The sequence below is a fragment of the Strigops habroptila genome, chromosome Z (genome assembly GCF_004027225.2).
Source record: "Strigops habroptila isolate Jane chromosome Z, bStrHab1.2.pri, whole genome shotgun sequence".
In the NCBI taxonomy this organism is placed as follows: Eukaryota; Metazoa; Chordata; class Aves; order Psittaciformes; family Psittacidae; genus Strigops; species Strigops habroptila.
The window spans coordinates 56,076,910-56,100,868 of NC_044302.2; the positions used below are offsets into that span (position 1 = coordinate 56,076,910).

Genomic DNA, 23,959 nt, shown 5'->3' on the forward strand with positions numbered 1-23,959 from the left:
ACTATGGCATGGCTGGGAGAATAACACTCATGTTACTTGATAGCTAAGCAGAGCATTTAAAAGCAAATATTTATATCCCAAACTACCAGAGAAACTGAAATCTCTAGCAGCTGACTTAAAGCTCTGTGACTACTGCTCATACAAATTTATTTCTCTCTGAATATCCAGTCTTGCTTCAGCCCACAGCTTTTTCTAATATTGTAACTCACCCTACATTAGAAATGTCACAGAACTAATCTTCCTTTCCATCCTTCTGCTTAAAATATCTGGGTACACTGACATAAATCTGAATGATTGTGTGCATGTAAGACCTTCTTCCCACCATGCTGCTATTTACTCAGTCGATGGTAACCATTTTTTGCCAAAAGCTGCCTCTTCTGTGAAAAACAAGGGAAAAAAGAACGGGAAGAGAAAGGGTTTATTACATATTAGAGTGCAGGTGTGCAGAAAATGTTGACTCTTTAGTGATACAGAGAAGTATCTCCCTATACTGCTACTTTTGTTAAAGTTTGGCTTCTAGTTTCTGCAGTTCAGTGGGCAAGACGACTGTTCAGTCCAAAAATATTTTTCAAGCTCACATCAAGATCTATGTCACAGTGGGGTAGCTGAGTCACCTCCTTAGGTCAGTCACAAGCATCATATGTATAAAGTCCCTTTATTTATACTTTTTTAGTATGAATGCAATACCCCTGTATCTGAAAGATTTCAAGTGTAAATTCAGCCTTAGGAGCTTCCCATACTCTTCAGTCCTCATAACTGCTCAGCTCATACCCTACCTCTTGTCTGCTTTACTTAACGGAACGCTCATGACAGCTTCAGTCTTTGGTATGTAGAGATGTCTTCAGAGTACCCCTCCCTCTAAAGCAATCTTTTTATTCAATGTGAATTCAAAACATAGACTGCCTTGATATTTAGCCTGACTAAATGAACCAGTTACTTGTTTTGAAAAGGTCTGAAAGTCTTTCTGGTAACTGGTGAGGGGATTTATGTTTTTCAAGCTGCTGTAACACACCATATTTTATGTCATTACTATTGGAAACAAAATTTTATACAAACTTACATGAATGCTGTAAATACCAGCCAGTATAAGCTGTTATTAAAGACCAAGTATTATTAGCAAATGATTGTAGTTAAAGGTAACTGTGCTTAAAAGAATAGCCCCTGAAGAAGCTTGCTGGGTTTGTAGGTAACATGCAATGCGTCCTCACTGTTATTTAGCACTCTCTCCTTCTTTCCTTTCCTTCTTTCCATTTCATTTTGCTTTGCTAATGGGAGAATCTCGGTGAAGAATTCAGGCAGGTCAGTTTTCTATGTCTGGGTCATTTGTTGTTATCAGGATGAGGAGCCACTGTTTCATATTAAAACCAGGACTCCCACAACTGCCTGAATGCAGAGCCATGCCTCCAGACCTTCTTTGCTTCCCACACAAATCCAATGAGCCAGCCTGGTACAGGGGTGTGCAATTAAATTCCAAGGGTGCACAACTATTGGTGTGGAGGCTTTATGTCTCCTTTTGGAGGTTGGGTGAGTAAGGATAGAAGATTTGTCTACAAAAATGCCCAGCAGTTGTCTTTCCTCCTGAAGATGTGGAAGGAAGGGTCCTCCTGCCACATGCCAGTATCATTACAGCCTTCTGTGAAAGTGCTTACCATAGGGTAAGGTGTTTTGCTACGGCTAACTGAAAGGATAATTATATATTTCCAATTCTGGATATATGTCTGTACCTAGTTTATCTTAAATAATCAAGGACTGTATTGTTACTATATTTCTTCAGACAACTTTTTGTCAATGACTTCTCATTGCCTCTGTTAGCAGACAGATACTATGAAGTACCCAGCAGACTAGCAATTCCCAATCAGAAGATTATTTTATGAATTGGCAAGGATTTTGTATTGCCAGATGTGCCTGAAGTATTGCAGAAAAAATGTACTTTTCTCACTTTTTCTCTCAACATAAAAGTTTAGTATTTCCATTAATTTATAATGCTTCTAAGATTCCAGTATCTTCACAAAATTAATATATTTACTGCTACAGGATGCTATGTAGTTTAATAGAAAACATATAATTACACTATGGTGTCCTGATGAAGAAGCAAATGTATGTTGTGATAAGCTATCTTCTCTTTTTGTGATCTTTTCCTCCTGATTAGCAGAGTTAAGTAATTTGTGGTACATGTCTCAGTCAAATTAGTAAGATATTCAAGGTAATAAATGTTCAGTTAAAGCACAATTTAAAAAATTAGGAAATATTGTGTCTTTTGTTGTTTTTCTTTTACTTTGCTTATTTTATTAAGGGGTACACCTTCTGATTACAGTTCCTTGTTCCTTTTTTTTTCCTTCCTACTTTAGTTTAGAGAGCAAGTATTGAAAAATTCAGTTAAGCTGAGAAATTCATCTAATATGATAGCAAAAGAATTCAGGTTTACTGTTTCATATTAATTTGCTAAAGGGAAAAACTCATTTTGTAAGATGTTTGTTATTATCAATCCTGCAGTCTCTGGCTATTACCTGGGTTGCTTTTTTTTTTTTCGTCCGTTTGTTTTTAATTCTCCTTTTCATACATCAATATGGATATTAAAAATCCATGACTAGGTCCACAGTTACACATGGACAAACTTGTCTTGAAATCAAGTCCTGGGCAGTTACTATTTTTGTATTATGCCCTTCTTGTTAGGGTGTAATTTAGGGTAGATGGCAAACTTGAAAGTAAGTTGTAAGTATCGTGTAACATTGTGGAACTCTCAGTGCTCATTTCCCAAGCCCCTTTGGCTGTAAGTGGTGATCTGAAATTAAAAGTAACTGTCATTTTGATGCATAAGTAAATGCATCTTGCAATAAAAGCAATATAATCAGAATTTGAAATAAAATATCTTATTTTTAAATAAGGAAGTCCTCAACTGGAATTAAATAGCACTAATCAATTCATACAAACTACTCATTTACTTTCATGGTATACTTTAATTCTGGACTAACTCTTTGGCTAACAAGAATAAAAAGTAAAACAAAAACTCCACAAAACCAAATAAATACACTCCTCCCCCTCCCAAAAAAAAAATGACTGGAGATACACATGAGGAACAGATATGGAAAGTAAGAAGATGCTCACTTTTGCACTTGACAAGTAAAAGCACAGCCTAAGCCTGTAGATGACAAACCTGCACTGTATTGACCAGCTTATTATACGGTATCTTATAATATGCTTCAGAGATTTCTATTTTCAAAAATTAGATCTGCATGTACTACTCAGAACCCTGGGAATCTGAATCTATGTTTTGAGTCCCCACGAGATTATCATTAGCCATGCAATGTTAGTGCAGATTTCAGATACATCGATATTTTCAGGCACTGCCTAATTTTTGGCTAACAATGCAAGTGCATGTCTTTTTGCCAATGTAACCATGTTATCTCTTACATAACTTGCATGAGGATCTGTATTTGCAGGTACAATCTGCAGTGTTGTGAACCACTCACATTTGATGATGGTCATCTGGTTACGCAGGTTAAAACCAGTCTTAATTTACTAAGAATACTCATGCCGTTTCAGTGAGCTAATGATACTCCAGTAGTTCAGACTCAAAGATTAGGAGTCCTTGTTTTTTTTGGGAGTAGGTAATGGGCAGATCTTCATGCTACCCCTTCTCAGGGCAGACACTCGTCTGCTATTAGATGTTCATATGTCTTTCAAGCCTTTAAGCGGCCAAGCATTTGTCACCCCTAGGTTGGACTGTTGCAGCACTGTATGCAGCAACATCTTGCTATGTTTTTATAAAAATACTTATTGCTTTTGTTACTACTAGCTTCTGAGTCAAAAAATGGAAGATAGTTTTCAAGAGCTTGTTAGGAAACACTGACCAAGGTTGTGCAATTTCATGGAGCAAAAGGAATTTCTGACAGTGACTACCCTTTTTTGTCTTTTTGCTCCAAGCACATGAATGCATGCATTCAGCACTCATGTATTGAACTGTCTGTTTCTGACAACTGTTAGGAGAACTCAACACCCTTTCTTACACAGGTTACTGCAAAAAATTTTAGTTGTTAAAGAAGAATTTTCTAGCTGAGTCATAGAGAAGACTGCCTTTTTTAGTACTTTAGGAAATATGGAAAAAAATCTTCACCTATGGGCAAACCAGAAACCCAGGAGATATGGCCTTCTCTTACCTGGAGAAATTGTAACTGATGAAGGTGTTGGAACCTCATGCAATGAAAGAGGTATGGTCCCAGGAGTATGTGGCACTCTGCTTTTAGATTTACATCATCTTCCTGCAAGGTGCTGTTTAGCATGCAGAGTACTAGATATGATTCTAAAACTTCTGAATGGGAAGGTATTCATTCATATGAAAGACTTTTTTCCTTGGGACAAAGTACCATTCAATGAAGGTATACAAGCTGGAAACTCATTCAAGTATCAGAAGGTAGATAGAAGGCAGAATGTTATCTGAGAAAGCTTGGAACTGGTAGTCCCAAATCTTCCTACTTCAAGGTGGGCTGCATCTCCGTATATTTGTTTCCTTAGCAATGAGATGGAGAACGCTGGTGGGAGCTCATAAATGTCACAGTGCACAGTAGCTGATTGGTTAGCATAAACATTAAGTGCTGGGTGAAGAGAACCTTTTTTAGAAGTAGACTGTTTTATAACTATATTTTAAATGTTTCATCAAATGCCTAAAGCAAAAGATAGCATTTCTTTTTTTATTCAAATATTTATTTGTTGAAATAAATGAATAATTTATTTACTTGCTATCTTGGTTGTATGTCTTCTTTCTGTGGATCCTTGTCAGGATGTACTTCAAATGGATATTTTTAGAGAGCAATGTTGGTCTTGGGGAATAATTGAAGCATAGCAGTAGGTGAGTTACATGTCCCTGTAGTTGGCCTTTGGACCTTTTGAATGTCAGTTTTTACAGTAATTTCGTTACTTGAAAACATGCTGTGGTGATTAAGTGTTCACATCTTTTATCCCAGAAAATCAGTTGCCATCCTTGCCTTGATCAGTCAGGAATACTGCAAGCCTTACTATGTTGTGTTCGGCCGTCTTTGTGCTATACATAAACCAAGTACAGGGTAATTTTTTTTCCATCTGACCTTCCTTCAGTCTGGTTTTGTCTCTACTTTTGTTAATGTAGATGAGGTAGTAAGACTCTAAGGAGTCTAAATGCACGCCTTCTAAGTATGTTTATGGGTATTTGTCTAATTATGTTGTGTGCTTATTTTGACAGTGGCTTGTGTCCACATGTGTATGTGTATTTATTTGCACGCCTGCATGTACTTGTTAAACTATCTTCCAGAGTTTGCTTCTAAAATGCCGGACCTGGTTCTCAAACTTGTACAATTATTTCGCTTTAAAAGACTTGTGGCAAATACAGATAAGCGAAGGAACAAGTGCAATCCAAGAGTACTTTAGTATTGAGTGGTCTAAATGAACAGGCTGATGAAGTAATGAAAAGCAAGTACTTCAATAACAAAAAAATCTCAGGGATACCTTTGAATAGTTATACCAGGTAGAGCATATTTAATTACAGAAGTACCTCGTACAAAATAAATATTTGGTAAAATTTATCTATAAAAGCATCCTACAATGAAAACAAAATCATACAAAAAGAGTGTAGGAAAACATCTTTCATTGCTGTATATTGGCATAAGTTAACTGGCTTCAGCTGATTATCTTGATGTTTAATGAACTTAATGTCTAAGCAAATCGAATCGCCCTCAGAGATACTTAAAAATAGAGTTAATGGCTTGACTTCCTGCATCAGAGCATGAAAATGTTGTTCTGGATGTTTTAAGTAGTCAGGCAGAAGTGTATGTAAAAAAGGGATCTATTTCTAATAAAACACAAGGGTTACTTAATTTTGCACTGGTAGAGAATCTAAACAGTTTGAGAGTATGATCCTTAGCTGGAATGCTCCATGTGCCAGAGTCTCTATAGACAAGATACTTTCTGAGGATTTTACAAGCTTTTGAAAAAACATAATACTGCAGAAGATTTCTAAAAAATTCTAGCAAATGGATCTTGAAACAACCCTTCCCAGAAACTGTAGGCTGTTATAATCCAAGTTTGAACAATTTAATGAATATAAGTCTCTTGATATTCTAGTATATTTTATTCAGCATTGTAATGACTTCATAGCATTTTATAGCAATAAATGAAATAATAACGGACATGTGAAAGCAAACAATATACTCCCTTGACTTATAAGCAGTTTGTGGCATACATGTTTCTATAGAAAATGCATTGGTGAAATTCTAGATATTATAGTTACTGATGTAGTAATTTTCTAATTAAAAGATCATTTTTTCAGAATAAATGAGATTTCCAAACAGACACAAAATGGTGGCCTCACTTGATTTTTTGCATCAGTTTCATACTCAAATAGATTGCATTATGCCGTGAACAGATATAAAAATGGATATGAAAACCGATATAAACCCACAACACTAGAATAGTATTATAAGGCTTATTATGTAAAGACTCATCCCTGTTCCCCCTGACTTTCAAAAGTCAGGTGTGTGGTTGAACTTAACCTACATGCAAAGATACTGTCATGGGATGTGCCAGTCATGAGGTGGTTCGTATAAAACCACTCTCCAAATATTTGACAAGAGCTGTAGCTGCATATAGAACTCAGCACATGCAAATTATGCCCACTTTTGGAAGCAAGTCTAGAAGATTTACCTGAGTTTTTCTCAGTCCTGTGTCAGATAGATACTGTTATATTTTAACATATTTTCTAATGGTACTCCCTCTTTTTCATAGAGATGCAGGTGGAAATCTGAGTCAATAAGTCTGTTTTTTCCGAATATTAGCTAACCTTCATGCCATTCCTCTCATGCATGACCCTGTTGAAGCCATCTCCCAGCATGGGCTATTAGTATGTTTTGTTAACATTTTCCTATATTTTTATGCTTGTGTCATTAATGAAGATATTAAATCCCATATATCCCTGAGCTGGTTATTAAGGAATCCTCCTTGTATTGCTAGTGCTCTTTTCAGCTTTCCTCACTATAATTTACCTTTTTTGTTCTAATGAGGCTTAATTCTTTCCTTCTTAAATAAGATTTTCCTACTAGCTAGTGCTAGATGAATTTGCTTTACCATACTTCCTTTTCCCTTTACATTATTTTTTACTTTGATTAGCTTTATATCTAAAATGGAACAATTTAGATAGATAGAGGAAAATTAAAAAGCACATCACATGTCATGAACTAGGTGTGTTACAGTGATTAGATTAAACCTAAAAAGATGTTGGCTCAAACTTGAGATTTAAATGAAATAAAATGTTTATGGAACAAATCTGTGACATACAAGAGCATAATCATAAAAACCTACCCGACACATAGGATAAATTAAATGTAAAAACAAGAATTGTACAGTGCCTTTGAATGATTAGCTGCATTTTCTTCCAGAACTCAAGAATAATTATAATACATTTTCCAACTGTTTCTTTTTCCTTACAGTACTTGGGATGTATAGAAGTCTTACGCTCAATGAGATCTCTTGACTTCAATACTCGAACACAGATTGCAAGGTAAGGTTCTGTACAAGTATGTTTTTTAAAGTAAGTTCTGAATTGTGTGTCCAAAGTGGAAAGGCCAGGAATGTGGCAAAGCACACAGTTTTTGGATACCATAAGTCCACTTTTTAATTTTGCTTTTACAGGTAGATCTCTCGCCTGCTATTAATGTAGCTCCAACAGGGCTTAAAGGATATTTAATTCATGGTCTTTTCATGTGCCAGGAACTGCTTTAGAAAATTTTTGCCTGTTTGTTATGCTAAATAATACACTTATCTGGGTACCAATTTCATGACATTTAAGCCAGTGAGAATTCAAATAGGCTTAAAATCTACAGTGCATTTGTCAAAATTAGTCTAGGGAGCTGGTCTGTAGCCACATATTTATAGGTTTTTATACTAATTTCTTATAAAACAATGTCAGATTACAAAGTGGCTATACAAAAGATTTAGGTGAAAATATATCACCACAAAGATACCAGAGACAAACGAAAGAATGTTGTCCTTAGCAGACTGTGTATAAGAAACAATAAGCTTGTATTAGGTTCTTATTTCAATTCTGTTAAACCTGTCATGGTATTTTTGTAAGAGTGGAACGTAAGTATAGCACTGTCTTAAGAAGTGTCCATAAATCATTTTTTTTTCTAGGAGGCTATTTTCTGAGAACTATAGGAAATAGTGTTTTGCAGGCATTTTCACTTGAAAAGCTGAACTCACTGATTTCAGAGGACCGTAGCACTGATGTCTTCTAGCAACTGGAGCCCATGTTTTCAAATTCTAGCATCAAAATAATGAAGTAATCCTTTCCAAAGGAACACATATAAAGTGTTACAACTGGATATATTGCTTGAATTTCACCTCTTTGTGGCATCTTACAGTTGCTGATAGTCTATCATAAACCATTTGTTATACCATACACAGATAAGTATTTTTTTTGTTAAATGAGAAAAATTACTAGTTTTTAGACTTGGATGCCAATTGTACAGTCTATATGCATTCACTTTGAGTTACACTTGCATACAGCAGATTTGAATTGGACCCCATAAGTCTTCGCACAATGTTAATCATTAATTTGTCAAGATCCTGCATTGATGAGGGCATAAAAGCACAGGGAAAGGTAAATTACAGAATTCTGGGTTTCAGGCAATGTAGATAATCGCAGCATTTTCCTACAGTTTTTTTAAACTCATCATGTACGTTTCTGTGGTATTTGCAGCAGTGACCTTTTAAAATGATTTCATGTCTAAGCAGACTTGTAATTTCAATGGCGCTGGCACATTTGTGTTTACCACTGGAAGTTAAATGATACTGGCTTATGAAACAGTAGTGATAGATATTGTTTTTGTATTGTATACCTGAAGGTGAACTAAATTTGGCTTTATTTTTCTGCACAGTCTCTTTCACTACATGTTTTCATTGGAATAGTGTTGCACTTTTTTATTATGTAGCTTAAAGGCACAACTCTGCCATTAATACTTAAGCATATTTGCCGATCTAAAGCAATATGATGGGCACAAATGAAGTATCTTTGTCTTACAGTTCTTTCAATATAAAAACTATTCTTGGCTTTTACTGTGAAACAGACTTGGAATTATCTCTTTTTCTGTTGAACTTATAGCATATTTGAGTAGATGGTGGGCATTTTCTTGGCTCATCTTCCTCTGACCACATTTTTTCAAGCAGGAAGCCTTATCTTCCTGTTTTGGTTGTTATTTTACACTTGCAACTTTCTGTTTATCATAAAACAATAAAGTCTCATCATTCTGATTGTGTAGTTCCTGATCTAAAACTTCTCATGAAAGCAGGAGTTTTTAGGTGACTTTTGAATCAGGATTTAGCATTTTAATCTACATTTCATAAATGCATCTGGCTCTAGATGCCCATGGCATGTCTGAAGTACCCACATGCTTTGTTGTGTAGCATTTCACATATAAACCTATGCTTTACTAAGAAAATATTATGAAAGAATTATTAAAATTCATGTTTGCTGATTAACTTGCTCATATGCATTAAGAAACATAACTTGGGCCTCAAGGTATGTACTGAATTAACAAGGCTGATGTTCTGAACCTACAGGCACCAATTCCCTAAGAGGACATCTGGCACCAAATGATCTGCTCAGCCCTTTGATTAAAATAAAATAAAAGCACCTGAATGTTACATTTATGTCTGCTATGTCATACATTTATACTTAGGTATGTCCATTGATGATTCTTCTGCAGGCTGCCACCAGTAAGAAAACTGCCTTTGTAACCTGACAGCTCATGAAGGAGTGTGACTGAGGCTTGTGTCTGTAGATCTAGTAATGTTAGCTGTGACTGCTCCAGCTGGGGAGCCTAGATCCATAGCTGCCATAGAAGCTTCTCTGTGTATGAGGCTGTGTACACTTCTCTGTGCTTTAACCTGTAAGTGGAGAACCAGACGTCAAGGCAGCTCTGATCCTTTTCTGATCCATAACTTTATAAATTGATCCTACTGCATGTGTCACACCTATTTATTCTGTTACTTTTTCCAAGACCTTGCAAAAGCAGTTATAGGAGAAAGTGATCTGTCTTGCACCAGTATGACTTCTTGTATTATGCAGTATTTATGAAATATGATTAATGAACAGAAAAGATGAGCCAAGTTACCTGATTTAGTGTGGAAGTCTGGATGTATCTCTTCCCAATAAGCATGCATCCCTGTTGACACATACAAAGCACTTCCTTCCTAGCACTGCATCACATCCCTGTCCCTCCTGCTTTTTCACCCTTGCTTTTCCTCCATGTTACAGACCTCAAACATAGGAAGTCAGCAATTAGGAATCCTACGTTGCCTTTTTTATGTTTTCTGGTTATTGCATATGTCACTTTATGTCTCTGCTAGCATTGAGGAAGAAAAAAAAAACAAAGTAAGAAAAGAAGCACCAGTTCCTAGAAGAAAAAACTTCTGTGGCTCAGTCATGGAAGGGTAAGATATACAGACTCTGGCTCTGCTGTAGAATTTGGGCATTATTTTGGAGAAGCCATTATCCCTGTAACAGACAACTCTGTCATTAAATGAATTAGTGCTTGTAAAGAACACTTACATTGCTGGGTCAACATTTAGAAATTACTTAAAAATTAGGCTAAGATTTCCAGTTATCCAGTGAATTAGACACCCATTTTAAATAAGAAGTTACTGGGAAAAGGTTGTCCAGGTATTTTGAATGGCTTTGAAAATCACAGCTGTTAGAATTAGGAAAGCATATACATCAGTGTGCGTGCATGGACTAGTCTGACAAAACTGTGACTTCAACTCCAGGAACTGGATTGAAGCCCCAGTGTATACAGTTTGGTCAATGCTCTTTTCTTCCTTGACACATTCATGTGAAAAATCAGTCTGTGCCATCTAGTATGGTTGTACCTGGCCTGTAACTTGTTGGTTTGGGGTTTTTTTTGGTTTGGGGTTATTTTGGTTGGTTGGTTGGTTTTGGTTGGTTGGTTTTTTTTTGGGGGGGTTTTTTTTTGGTTGTTTGGCTTTTGGTTTTGTTTGGTGTTTTTTTTTTTTTTTGTAATTAAAATGTTAAAACTTGAAGCAATACATTTATCTTAGTGTGAAAGCAGTGAGCAAGCACTTTCACTTGTCATACTCTTCATTGGGTCTTAACAACTTTGGTGGTGCCTGACAAAAAGTGTTGTTGTCCTAATTTTGGATCTGAGGAAAACTGAACAGCTACGTAGGATTTATAACAGATTTTTCCCTTTATCACTACACATTTGAGGTCTCAAGATTCTTTCACTACAGGAGAAATAGGAGAACTAAAGTAGTATTAATCAGTTGTATTGTATTTATTCTTTTCTGTAATGAATGTAATGTCATGTGAATTCTTAAGCAAGTAAATGGATGCGCAACCAAAGGGTCAGCAGTTATGCATAATGACAAATAAAAGCCAGCTGAATCTACATGTTGCATCATTAATTATCCAGTGATAATTCTTGTAACACATGTGAAGTCAAGATGACTTTCTTGGGCAGCAAGACAAACAGAAGCATTTCATTTTCAAAATAGTGGAGAAACAGGAGGACTAGAAGGCAAGGCTACTGAGCTAACATCAGGTGGCAAGTGGTCCTAAGTTCATCTGAAACCTACTATCATCGTCACAGAAAGGGGCCACTCTAAAGCTTACGTCCAGGCTCTTTGTGCCCTCAGGCTGTGTATAAACAACAAAAAAACCCCAACCAACAGGTAAAATTCTTGTGCAACGCATGCAGTGCTTGCAGTTTATATAATATGTTTGTATGCTTATTATTAGATCTGTTCTAGTGTAATGTGATTTCACTGCTGTGTTGTATGCATGAGTGTAGTTATGCACTGGTTTGAAATAGAAGAATGTTGCATGCATTGTTTGTCATACTGCAATGTCTGGACTAGAAGGCTGCATGTTTCCTGGTATTTAATTGAATGAAATCAGTTTACTGCATGCAGTTTCAGAAAGTCACACCTCCTTGTGCTGAATAAAACATTATATTGCATGCTGTGCTATTATCAAGTAGATCAGAGGACTGAAATACTTCATGTCAGCAGCGAACCTGAATCCAAACTCTGATCTCAGTCCTCCCCATGAATTCTTTTGAGCTGAACAATTTGAATGAGATTCCTCTCCAAACCTGAGGCCTGAACTTTATTAAGCTTGAAAACCAAATCCATTTATGCCAGTATCCCAAACTTCTGGAGGGGAGGTGGCAGAAGTGCAGATTTTAGAGCTGGGTTTGATTTCAATGCTAAACAATATGAATGAAGTTCAGTTCATGTAGTGCTTCATTAAACCACATCTGTATTCTTTGCAGAGATTCACTGTCAGCAAGCATCATTGAAAAAAGGATGGAAGACATGGAAAAGGAAGAGTGTTTGTGATTTTTGAGAGTGGATAGGTAATGTGTTATCTGCAGTGAATTCTTCATTTGGTCTCCTCCTTAACATACTCTCTTGCTTGGAAGGTGAGTACGGTTCACCCCTGCTTTGAGCTGCGTGGACTTTGGATGCAGGGTGGTGCTTAGGGGGTGGAAGAACAAGCATACCCGCACTGCAGTCTGGATACACAGTTGTATGCAGGAGGGGGTGTGAACGAGAATCCTCTTTCTTTGTGCACAGTTACTTCAGGGCCAAAGATCTGGGAAGCATAAGGTGCTGGCTGCTGCTCAGTTCACTAGGAAGCAGGATTCTCAACAGTGGATGGGGACATCCTTATAATTCGTATGGTACACCTCTAAATGGGGTAATGACAGCTATAGTGCCTGATTCTGACAGAATAATTTCCATTTGCTAATTTAACTGTCATTAGCACAGAAATGGGTTAGAATAGGTAGGATTTTGTGTGCTTAGCATTGAAATCTTTCATATTCAATGTGGTATTAGTGGGGAAAATTTTAGTTAGTATCTAGATTAGTTCAACTAATACACAGTAATGCAAAACCTGAGTGAGAGTAACTAATTGAGCTCTTGCATTCCACTTGCCTTTATGAGAAAGCAAAGAGCCTCGTGGGGGATGGTGAAGGTGGAGAGTTGAAAGCCAAATGGTCAGGGAAACAGCTATGGGTATAGCTGTACTCTGTTTTTCCAGAAAGCTGGTGCCTCCACATGGTACTGCAGAAGCAGAAGTTAACATCTTTTAAATGCAAATCACAATTCAAAGGTAACAACTGCCTAGCACCTTGGAAACAGAGACACTTTGAAGTTCTTCTGCCAGCAGTACCTATCAGCTTGATTACAGAGAGAAATGATAGCATAGGAAATTTGAGTGTCTTTCATCTGACATGTCCAGTCATGGACAGTCCACCACTGGACGATCGTTTTCAGCATAGACAGCTTGTATATTTACAAAATGTTGTATATCTTATGGGATTATTCAAAAGGACTGTGGTAGAATTTTAATTCTCTAATGAAAACAGGTTTTGTAAGATATGTATCTCCAAAGTCCTGCTTTGCACATGAAGCCAGTTAGGGATTAGAGAAAATATATTCAGTAAACTAAGTTTTTTCATTTTACTGTTGTAAAGGCTTCCTATGCGTTCCTTTGAAATACCTGCTATGGGTTAGTCTTTGAGAGAGAAAATACTATAGTAGATGAGCTGAGACTGGACCCAGTTTGGAGGTTACTATGATCCTGATTTAGCAACAGAAGACAGTTTTCATTTTTCTCTCTCCATCTCCCTGACCATTACTAGGATAAAAAGCTAGAGATCAGACTGAATGGAAAAAAAAGTCTGAAGGTCACACAAGAAGTTAAAGGATTGAACTACCTAACAGATCTAAATCTCCAAGTACATTTTTCTGTTATTTTTCTTTTGTGTGTGTTTGACCTTGTTCTTGACAGGTGGAGGTTTATGCATAAAGAAAACTTTTGTAGGTATGCATTCAACATCAAGGTTTTGTATACCCCCACTTTATAGTTATAAAAGTTGCAATCAATATTTTAAGAGGTTTCCTCTTTTATGCAGGAGCATAAGAATGACAACCATTGAATAGATTGCGTACTACATGCCTAGTAGCATGTGGTGTACTCTGTCCCAGTTGCCAAAGCCAACCCTTTTTCTGTATAGTTTATTCAATAAACCAAAAATGAAGTTGGCTGGCTTAATTTCATTTTCTGGTTATAGATTATCTACATGTGAAGAAACTCCATTTCAAGCAACAAAATGAGGAGCTGAGAGGAAGAAAAGGACTCGTCGTCTCCCCACCCTACAAATGACAACAGCATTGTCACATCCACCGACATTGCCTTATTCCACAAACCTTTTCTTCCAGGCTTTCCGTCACTTGTGCTGTCAGGACGGGCTTCACTTCGGTCAGGCTAGTGTGACAAATGTCATTGCTTGGTCTTTGCACCACTTCCTGCGGGGCTCCCCTGCCAGGGTGTGCCCTGCACAGTACTCTGAATTCATGGTAATAGGCGCATGCCGCGCCACACAGTTAGCCTCCCCTTCCTATCCATACTCTCTGTTTTCCTTAGCTTCTTCTCCAGCCTTATATACTCCAGACATGGTTGATTTGCCAGTTGGTGTTTAAAGTTCTGTAAACGCTAATATATTGGCTCAGTCTTCAGAGCCTGTGAATGTCCCCTGTGCTATTCAAGACAGCAGACACTCATTTTGCCTGTTTTGCAAATGAACAAGAATAGTTCAAGTATTAAATGGATTTCTAAAAATGAATTTTTGGTCTCCGTTTTTTTTCTTTTTCAGAAACAATTTATTTTTATATTTCGTATAGACTTTGCTTCTCGTCAGCAAATACTGGCACAACACTTGGTAATGATTTATAAATTATTAATAAAAATAGCAAGAATATACTACTGTGAAAAATTAGCTAGAAGCCTTCTGTACAATTCTTGTAGACATATCATACTTTCATTCAAAAAGTCAATTTTTTGGTGACTGTTTTTTTAACCTGTGAAGTCCTGCGCTGTGGAGGGGGCAAAGATAAACTTGAGAGCTGTAAAATAGTAGAAAATACTAAGAGAATATTGGTAGGTTTTCAGTCCTGTCATACAAAACATTTCAGAATAAAAACTAGTCACAGTTTCCTAGTTCAATATTGGAGATGGCTATAATTTTTCCAAATATCTTGAGAAAATCTGTTCAATTCGTGTGCCTGTCATTTCCCTGAAATATGAGTTCCAGAATTGTCTTTTAATCAATTAAATCATATTAATTAAAACCAGCAACAAAAAAACCTAGCATCACAGCCAAAAAAAATATTTGAAACCACAAGAAAGGAGGGTATTTTCATGTGATGGTGTTTCATAGAGGAACAGATTTGAGCTTCCTGAGTGGGCTACTTTGTATAACAGAGTAAAATATGACTAAAGCTATGAAAAATATCAGGGCATTAGCCTTTTTAATGGAACAAAATACCAGGGTAAAATATCTTTTTTTTCTGTCTCAGAAAGATGTCAAGTCACTTTAAAGCAGAATAGGTCAGCCCCAGAAAATGTATATTGGTAGGTTTTCACTGGGTACATTTACATGCTGAAATTATATTCAAAATACACAACATGTTTTGTGCCAAGAAAATGACTCCACAGTATGGCCATCTGCAAAGCAGAAAATACTCTTGGACAGATTTGGAACTCAGCATGTGGTCCCTGCTGCAAACAGCACAGTAGCTAATTTTACAAGAGATCAAGATAACTCTACACTGGTATTTTTCTGAGCCTAGCTAACGAAACGGCATGTGGCTTAGAAAGGTGTAATGTGTGTTTATGTCAAATAACTTTCGTATTGATAAGGAAGCAAATGTAGTCACATGCAACTTTTCCAAACTCTGTGCAACTGTTTAGCCATGCTGGTACATCCAAAAGTTCTGCTTTTGCCTTTCTTAGGCAAGCATTTGCATGCGCATGTCAAGTGCAGCATTCTCAACCTAGCAGCAGTATCTATTTCGGCTTACATCTGGCCTGTGCTGCCTGGCTATGTAAACTAGAAAGAAGCCTTTAGGATGTCTTTTACGCATCACCAGTCTATATGTGTAAGACTCCCCTCTCCAAATGATCTATTCTGAACAGAATGATCTGCAAATCATGCAGTGCGGTGGCATCTCAGTGTGGTGGCAGATATTCAGCCGTCCTTTTTCTTCTTGTTTTCATCAGATACTTTTTTAAGACTCCTTAACTCCCACATGGGAAAAGTACTTTGCCTTTTGTTGCAGATACACAAAGAGTTGCTGCCAGGCCGCTCTGACCTTGCCTAGGCAGAATTGCTCTATAAATACCATTTCTAAGTTCCAATCATTTTCATCATAAGCATTATTAACTTAAACCCTGCAGTTGCTTGAGAACTTTTAGTATTCACAGAGTTTCAAAAAATGAAGTTAAAAGAATTGTCAAATTCAAACTCAGATGTCCTGGCTCATCTGACATGTATCTCAACAACCTGTCACCTTTCTCAAGTTCTTCCCCCCACTTCCAGTCGTCCTGCAGAATTTGGGAACACCGAGTTCAGTAAATGTGAGATATTTTATGAAAAGGAAGACAGGCAATTGGAAAATCTACAGCACAGTGAGAGTATATACATCCTGGCTGGCTTTTCAGCTGTTCAGTGCTTTTGCCACACTGCCGAGGCAGTAACCGGGGCTGCCTTGAAAGACCTCAGCCCTGGGCTTCAGCTTTTCAGCTGGAGCATTTCCTCTCTGACACTCAAGTGGCAGTTTTGATCAACAAGGTCCTTGAGTCAGATGAGTCTATTGAGTAACACGCTTTATGTCTGATTATCAGGATCTGAGAGGCAGAAGAGTTATTAACAAAACCACTACAAATCCAAGTCCTGGCCCAGAAAAGCAACAAGCTTGTGAATGTTTTTTTCAGCTGCCGTGGCCTGAAAATTCCCTTTCCTTCCCACCTGATTCATGTTGCTGCTAGACAGAGAAGACAGTGGAGGCAAATAGAAAGAGAAAGGAAGTTACAAATGAATTTATCCCTCAAGCACAGTTCCTATCTGAGAAATACAAATCCTCTCAGTGAGAGGCAAAATCAGTAAGAGGTCTCAGTGTGCTAATGCGACCACTGGAGGAGACAGAGGACGAAGTGCTGGTGATGCTTCTGTGTCAACAGCTTGAAGCCAAAATGCCTGGGAAGCTCAGACACACCTGGTGAAGCAAGAGACATGGGTCTGAAAGACAGCAATGGGCTGGGGACTGCCACAGGCATGGACTTCCCACCCCACTGCCTCCAAAGGATTTGGTTTGGTACAAGAAGGAGATGGCAAACCACAAGTTTTAGCCTCTGTATAACATAATGTCTGTTTGCTTTTCCTGAGTCAAAGAAAAGCACTTTTGGTGGAGAAGAAGAATATTTCTATTTTGTGATGACATTTTAAGGTGTATCCTATGTCTTAATATCATGATGATCACTCTATGTTGATGCTGGCTGTGCTGTATTTGTAAGATGCATTAGCGCTGCTCTTTTAAACCTACTGATTTTTACTTGCTCTCTAAGAAAAGTTAGTAGCTAGTTTAACTAACACACTTGTTTGGAATCAAAGGAGCATTGTGGTAAAAGTGGGAATTAAATACAAGCCCTGAACTCTGAAATGGAGTGCTGTTGTAGCTGTGATGGTCTGAGGGCAAGGCAGGATTTGTAGTGAAAAACAATTTGTTAGATGAGCAGATGTAGTTGGAAAAAAAAAAAAGAAAAGAAAAAAGACAAGCAGAGGAACAGAGAAACAAACAAGCTCTCCTCTACTCCTGAAGAAAGGACTGTGTGCCTGAAAGCTTTTTTTGACTATTCTCTTGCTATAAATCTCACGCTGCTTCAGAATGACAGGACTTTAAACCTGCTGCAAGGCGTGTTCCACACCCACAGCCACCCATCCTCAAAAATAATATATTCATGCCATTCTTCCAGGTGATTCGAACTTTGGATTGGGCCCTAAGTAAAAGCACCAAAGGCATAAATATATAGCGACTACTGATTGCAACCAGATAAATCTGTGACATTTGCTAAGCCATTTTATGTTGAATGCTAATATGTATATGACATTTCTGTCCTGACTCACTTGTTGATCCTGTGCAATCACCTAATGCCTAGCTGAAATATCATCCTGCACATGGCATAAAATTAAAATTATTTATGTTTTTATCTAGGTGATGTTTCAAGGTTTTGATTGTTTTGATTGTTCTTTAGCTTGTAGTTCATTGTCCCCCATTCTGTATTTTTATTTTTTGCATAAAATACATGTTACTTCCATATTTTCAGGTCTAAATATGATATGCTGTTAGTCTCAATCCATATTTAAAATAGTTAAACAAGGCTTGGGGTCACCTTTACTCATCTCCGTGCAACTGTTCTGTCTTATGGTATCAACAGGAGAGGTCTATTACAGCTTTGTAGCTAACAGTCACAGGAAGGTCTCTGCATGCATGGAAGCAAATTCTAAATACTGACCAAGTTGACTATTCCAATAATAAGTTGTTAAATACTGAAAATGTCTATAAGATTTGTTTGTAGCAGTATGATTTCAAGAGCTTTTGTAGTATACAGTTACTCTCCTATGAGAGAACATGAATTGAAATTCATTTTCAACATGCATTTCTTCCATTCAATCCGAGTTTGATGGGAAGAATGCAGCAGTATTAGAAAAATGAAGCAAAATCTTAATGACATTAATTTTGCTTACAAAATAAAAATAGGGCCACAAATAAATTACTCAGATTGTATTGAATAAATGTCAACTAAAATTTTGTACATTGCATGTGTTGTATACAACAACCATGAACATTTTAGGGTTCTTATATTATCTAAAGCCAGGTAGTTTTGTTCTGACTGGAAGAGTGCATAGTACAGTAGTGATAAAAATAATAGTTACTACCCGTTACATTACAAGAAAGATTTAAAAAAACCCCAAACATTTAAAGCAATGTTGATTAAAGACAGGTCTTATGAGCAGACAACTTCATGGCTTAATAAGGTGCAAAAATGAGACCTGGAAGGAGGTAATTAGACGAATATTCTAATTTACAGTGAGAAAAGGTCTTTTTAATAGTGTGAGAAAACATCATCCTTTGTAGCTCTCAAGATACTCTTCATATTCTTCCTTACACTGACTATTTACTGTCTTCTGCTTCACACTGAAGTAATCTAAATTTGAGTGGCAGCTGTTTTAGCCTTGAGAAGAGAGCTAACTGACCTGCTAAACTATCCTCACTTGTAAACAGAAATATGGTCTGAAGCTATTTTCTCCAATGCATTTCAAGTATAATGAAGAAACCCACAAATTCATTTGACATAAAGCTTTTTTTCTGTCTCTTCAGGGAAGCAATCAGTCGTGTTTGTGAAGCCGTGCCTGGTGCCAAAGGAGCCTTCAAGAAACGAAAGGTATTTTTCTTTCCTTGCAGTGCAGTTGACTGTATTTTCTTAGTTCAACACAGAGGAGACCAGGCACAGCAGGCACGTGACTTTAAAGCAGCTTTGAGAATTGCAGATCATTAGTCATTTAAAATATTGGTTGTTTTCACCCACTGTATGTTGCCTCTTGCCCTTTTGGTCAGGATCTGCTTTTATAGGCATCTAGAAGTACAAGGACATGTAGGAAAAAGATTGTGGCTTGCCTTTAAGTTCCTACTGTAGAAACCTCCTCCTTCCCTCCTTTTCTTTCTTCTGTAGATTGAAGGTGGAAGGCTTAAAACAAACAAAAGGGATGCCTTTTTATAAAATGCATGAGTAAACTGTGGAAATAGGCGCTGGAAGCTCTTGCAGAGGCCAAAACATACATAGTTTAGAAAGTGACTAAATCTGTTCTTGCAGCATAGCTCTACTGGTGACATTTAATGAGTTTGGAAATCAGTGATCTCTGGAAATTGAGAGAACAATACAGATGATCCTCTGGTTTCTATGCTCTGTCTATAATTGATGCTCGGTGTCAAGAACTGTCGGTGGGTCTGGTGGGCATTGGCCTAACATGGTTATTACCATGCTTTTATTCTTATTTGTGTGATACAAGTTAGAATCTGCATGATATTCGGAAAAATTTCTTCACGAAAAGGGTTTTCAAGCATTGGAGCAGGCTGCCCAGGGAAGTGATCAAGTCCCCATCCCTTGGCAGTGTATGTTTAGGGTTGGACTCAATGATCTTAAAGGCCCTTTCTAGCCTAGATGATTCTGATTCTATGACGAGGAGTGGAGGAAGCTTCAGCTCAACTCTTGCATTGATAGCTCTCAACAGTCTTGTACTGCTTGCTCTTTCAGAGGCCTGGTAGCAAAGCAGGGATTTAATGCTAAGGGAAGGAGTATAATAGTTAATTATAGCCCTTGTGTGCAGTGTTGGGTGCAAGAGGAGAACAGGCAGGTGAAGAAAGATCTGCCTGCTTCCCCACCTGCTTCACTAACTGGCAGAATCCCAGCAGAAAGGGATGGGATGAAATAGCACTTGTTTGCAATGGAGACTCTTCCCCTGGTAAAATAAGGCATATGTGACAATATATGTTACAGCGTAATTGGAAATTGCCTCAGAAATTAAGGTTGTGGTTTTCCCACCACCAAATTTATCTCATCGGTATTTCTAGGTTCTCTGGCTTTTGTTTTTTAAATCTGATGGTAAAGAGGAAAATATAATTTTTCTTGGAAAACAAAATGACACAAAATATCATTGGAAAAGTAAGAGAAACAGAGTCCCAAGTGCCTAGTGAGACACTTCTCTGTATTACTGGTTTTAGAAGAAATGTTGCTTATGAGTTATTGGAAAAAAATAGTGGTTTTGAAGTAAGTGTGCTGGATGAGCAGAAAAATTACTCAGCCACAGAATTTCAGATAAACGGTAGAGACCGGTATCTTTTGCCAGTCTTTACTTTCATCATGGTTTTGCCACAAGTGGCTTATAAACGTGGTTGAGATGTTCTTCTCGTGGCCAGGTTTTCACACTTTACCCACACACTGGGCAGATGATCCTTAGGCATGAGCTGGGAATCATGAAGGTTTAAGGAAAGAAGAGAAACAAGAATATTCAAAAGGGCTTGTTTTAAAGAGAAGTTAATGAAGTAGTAGCTCTGTAACATGACAAAGTTAAAATAGTGCAGCACAAATGTTACATGGAAGCAGTGTGTAAGTAAGTAGCATATTTTTAATCACTTAAACAGAAGGAAAAGAAGCTTAAACTGAATATATGTAAGCTTTAAGGAGTAAAGAAGAACCAGTGTGTCCATCCTACTGGGGACAAATCTTTCCCAGCTTGCAGGCAGCTTAGGACAAATACAAATACAGCAGCATCCCATCAGTATTACTGGAGTTGCCCTTTCCATTTGGGAAGCGGCTAGAGCAGAGCAAACAACAGATTTCTTTTCAGGAATTGAAGCGGTTTTTACAGAATAAGAACCTGCTATTTTAAGATACTGACTCAAGGCATTCATCTCAGTCTGCTCAATTGGTCCCTTGGTGAAGGTGAGACTTTGCTATCTCACAAAACCCTATTTTGTTAGGTCAAGAGTGGTTGAATGCCTGCCTAGCTACTGCTATTATTATTATTATTATTATTATTATTATTATTATTATTAAGAAATTATTTCCAGAGAAAAACAGCTGGTGCAATGAAATGAGCTTTGAAAAGTCAGCAACATTTTAGAAACCTTTAGGATTACAGCTAACCCTGCATACAATGAAGGTCATCCCAAAAAAGCAGAGTACAAAAATGTGCTTTTTTCACCCCTCACAGCCAGCAAGCAAAGTTCTTTCTAGCATCTTGGGAAAGAGCAATCTTCAGTTTGCAGAAATGAGCATAATGCTGAATATTTCCACCACCAGCTTAAACCTAATGACTCCTGATACAAAACAGGTGAGTGCAACTTTTAGTTTGTGAGGCTTTTGATGAGCAGCCTATTGCACAATTATTTGCTGTCTGCCAAAATACTCAGTTGGTCGAAGTTATTATTCTTCAATAATGTCAATAAAACGAATGAAAACAGGAAGTAAAGCACAGTAGGAGTCATAGTTTATTCCAGTATTCAACACAGCTTTGATGAATTATTTTCTTGCCATGTTTTGGGTAGCTCAGTTTTGCTCTTAGAAGACCTACAACATGAAATGACATTTTCTGGTCTTAGGAGTTCTTCTTGGCTACAATTGCAAAAGGGATGCATTTGAAGTAAGTGACTGAAGGACTGAATATGCATCCTCAATTTTGTTGTGTTCTTCACATTTAGAGCCTTAACAGGCAATCTATTCCTGAGGCACTGCTAAAAATACAGCCTCAGGGATTTTGCAGCAGTGAAATGCCAGTCTTTTAGAGAGACAAGGCATCCTTTTTCAAGCAGCCCATTTCTTTTTCTTCTTCATTGTGCTGAAGGTACAGACAGACTTCGGGGAATCACTGAAGTGGATTGTGAATGATGTATGAGATGAGAAAAATCCTTGCTCAGGGTATATATATAAAGAGAAAGCAGACAGACATGCGTAGTCACTGCAGTGCTATTTGCTGTGAGCCACATACTGCGTTAGGGCACGCAACTTTCTGCCCAGATACAGCGAGAGAGGAAGGAAAAAAAAAAAAAAATCGTGCTGTCCTTCAGAGCCTCAGGTTAAAGAATGAGAAAGAATGCATACACTGTCTGTTAAAAAAGCTTGCTTTTTCATTATATTCATTATTATGCTTATTATTATGTTTCCATTGATTTATCTTCATTCTTACCCTTATTTAGAAATCATCATAATCTTCTGTAGTGAGTACTGAGGCTGTTGGAGCAGTGTTATGGCTGGTTGCAATAGTTTGGAGCTTTATTGTGGAATATACACAGCAGTGCTTTTCATAAGGACAGTTGCTCCCAGTCAGAAGAATGGGAACTTGATGTTAATTAGATCTATTTAAAAAGTGCCAAACCCTGAAGCAGCCTTGTCTTCAGCTGACGTCAGGGTTGAAATGGAGTTAAACTGACTTATCGCAGGGAAGAATCCTCCCCCAGATATTTTGCCTTTTCTCTGAGTTGACAAAACTGTTTATCTTTCTCTCACATCATTCCTTTTGAGATTGACTTGGTCTGGATGCTGCAGACCTGGGAAATGTCTGGTTTCTCAGAGATCCCCAGTCTAGCTGTGGTGCCCCTTGCTTCTTGTTCGTGCCAAGCATTTGATTTGAAAATAAGCATGGCCCAGCAGCCTCACCCTTTGAGGCCCCACCCAGGAACATGGCTGAGAACTTCCGTAGCAGCCTCTTTTTCCCAGAGGAGCTTCAAGGAAAGAAAAGACAAGGCAGTCGTCGTTAGCCCTTGCGGTAGCCAGAAAGCAATTGCATGTACCTCTGCACAACAGTTCTGAGAACATGTTAAGCAAGGATGAGAGGAAAATGATTTTGTTTTGTCTATTTGTTTAAAATGCAGATTTAGGTAGATGAGAATGTTTCTAAACTATGTGCACACATTACTGAATTGTTTCATTTTGAGCAATGCAAGGCATTCGTAATTTGCTGTGCATTGTTTCAACATTTTCGTATAGGGGAGGAATATACCTCTCAAATTAAACTAAAACATTAAGCTGTGGACTTAAAAAGAAAAAAATGTTTGACTTGAACTGGTGGTTTCAAGCACTTTTCAGTTTTCTTGGAATTTGGAAAAATAAGTTTTGAGGCAATCTGAAATAATTTTTGTTGTTTATGATGCTGAACTAAAAGATCGGGTTATTTGCACAATTTGAGACAGTGACAACAATAGATGTATAACAGATCTTCACTAGTTCATCTCTATTGTTAGGAGCACTTCTTCTTTATGGGAAAAAAGAGACAGAAATCCTCACTGATGAGTAACGCAACAATGGTTCTCCAATGAACACTTGAACATTAACCACATCTTGAGAGGCTCCTGTGAGACAAGCAGGAGTATTGAAAATGAAGCACTCTTTACATGATGTAAGCACTACAAAGAGTTGTCAGCTCTCACTGCCTTAGTGAAGCAGCAAGATCCAGAGAAAGTCATGTCAAGCTTTTTTCTTTCCAAGGAAGACAGTTGCTGGTTCAGGTAT

The 23,959-nt window shown here is 37.5% G+C and overlaps 1 protein-coding gene across 7 annotated transcripts in view; it reads left to right on the forward strand.

Moving 5' to 3' along the window:
- SHC3 (SHC adaptor protein 3) overlaps positions 1–23,959 on the forward strand; it is a 63,007-nt gene that overhangs the window by 14,406 nt on the left and 24,642 nt on the right. For all 7 annotated transcript variants that reach the window (XM_030470192.1, XM_030470195.1, XM_030470196.1 and 4 more), the window contains 3 exons: positions 7,455–7,525; positions 19,273–19,336; positions 21,666–21,785. In XM_030470192.1, coding sequence (XP_030326052.1) covers positions 7,455–7,525; positions 19,273–19,336; positions 21,666–21,785 — 255 coding nt within the window. The remainder of the gene's footprint in view (positions 1–7,454; positions 7,526–19,272; positions 19,337–21,665; positions 21,786–23,959) is intronic.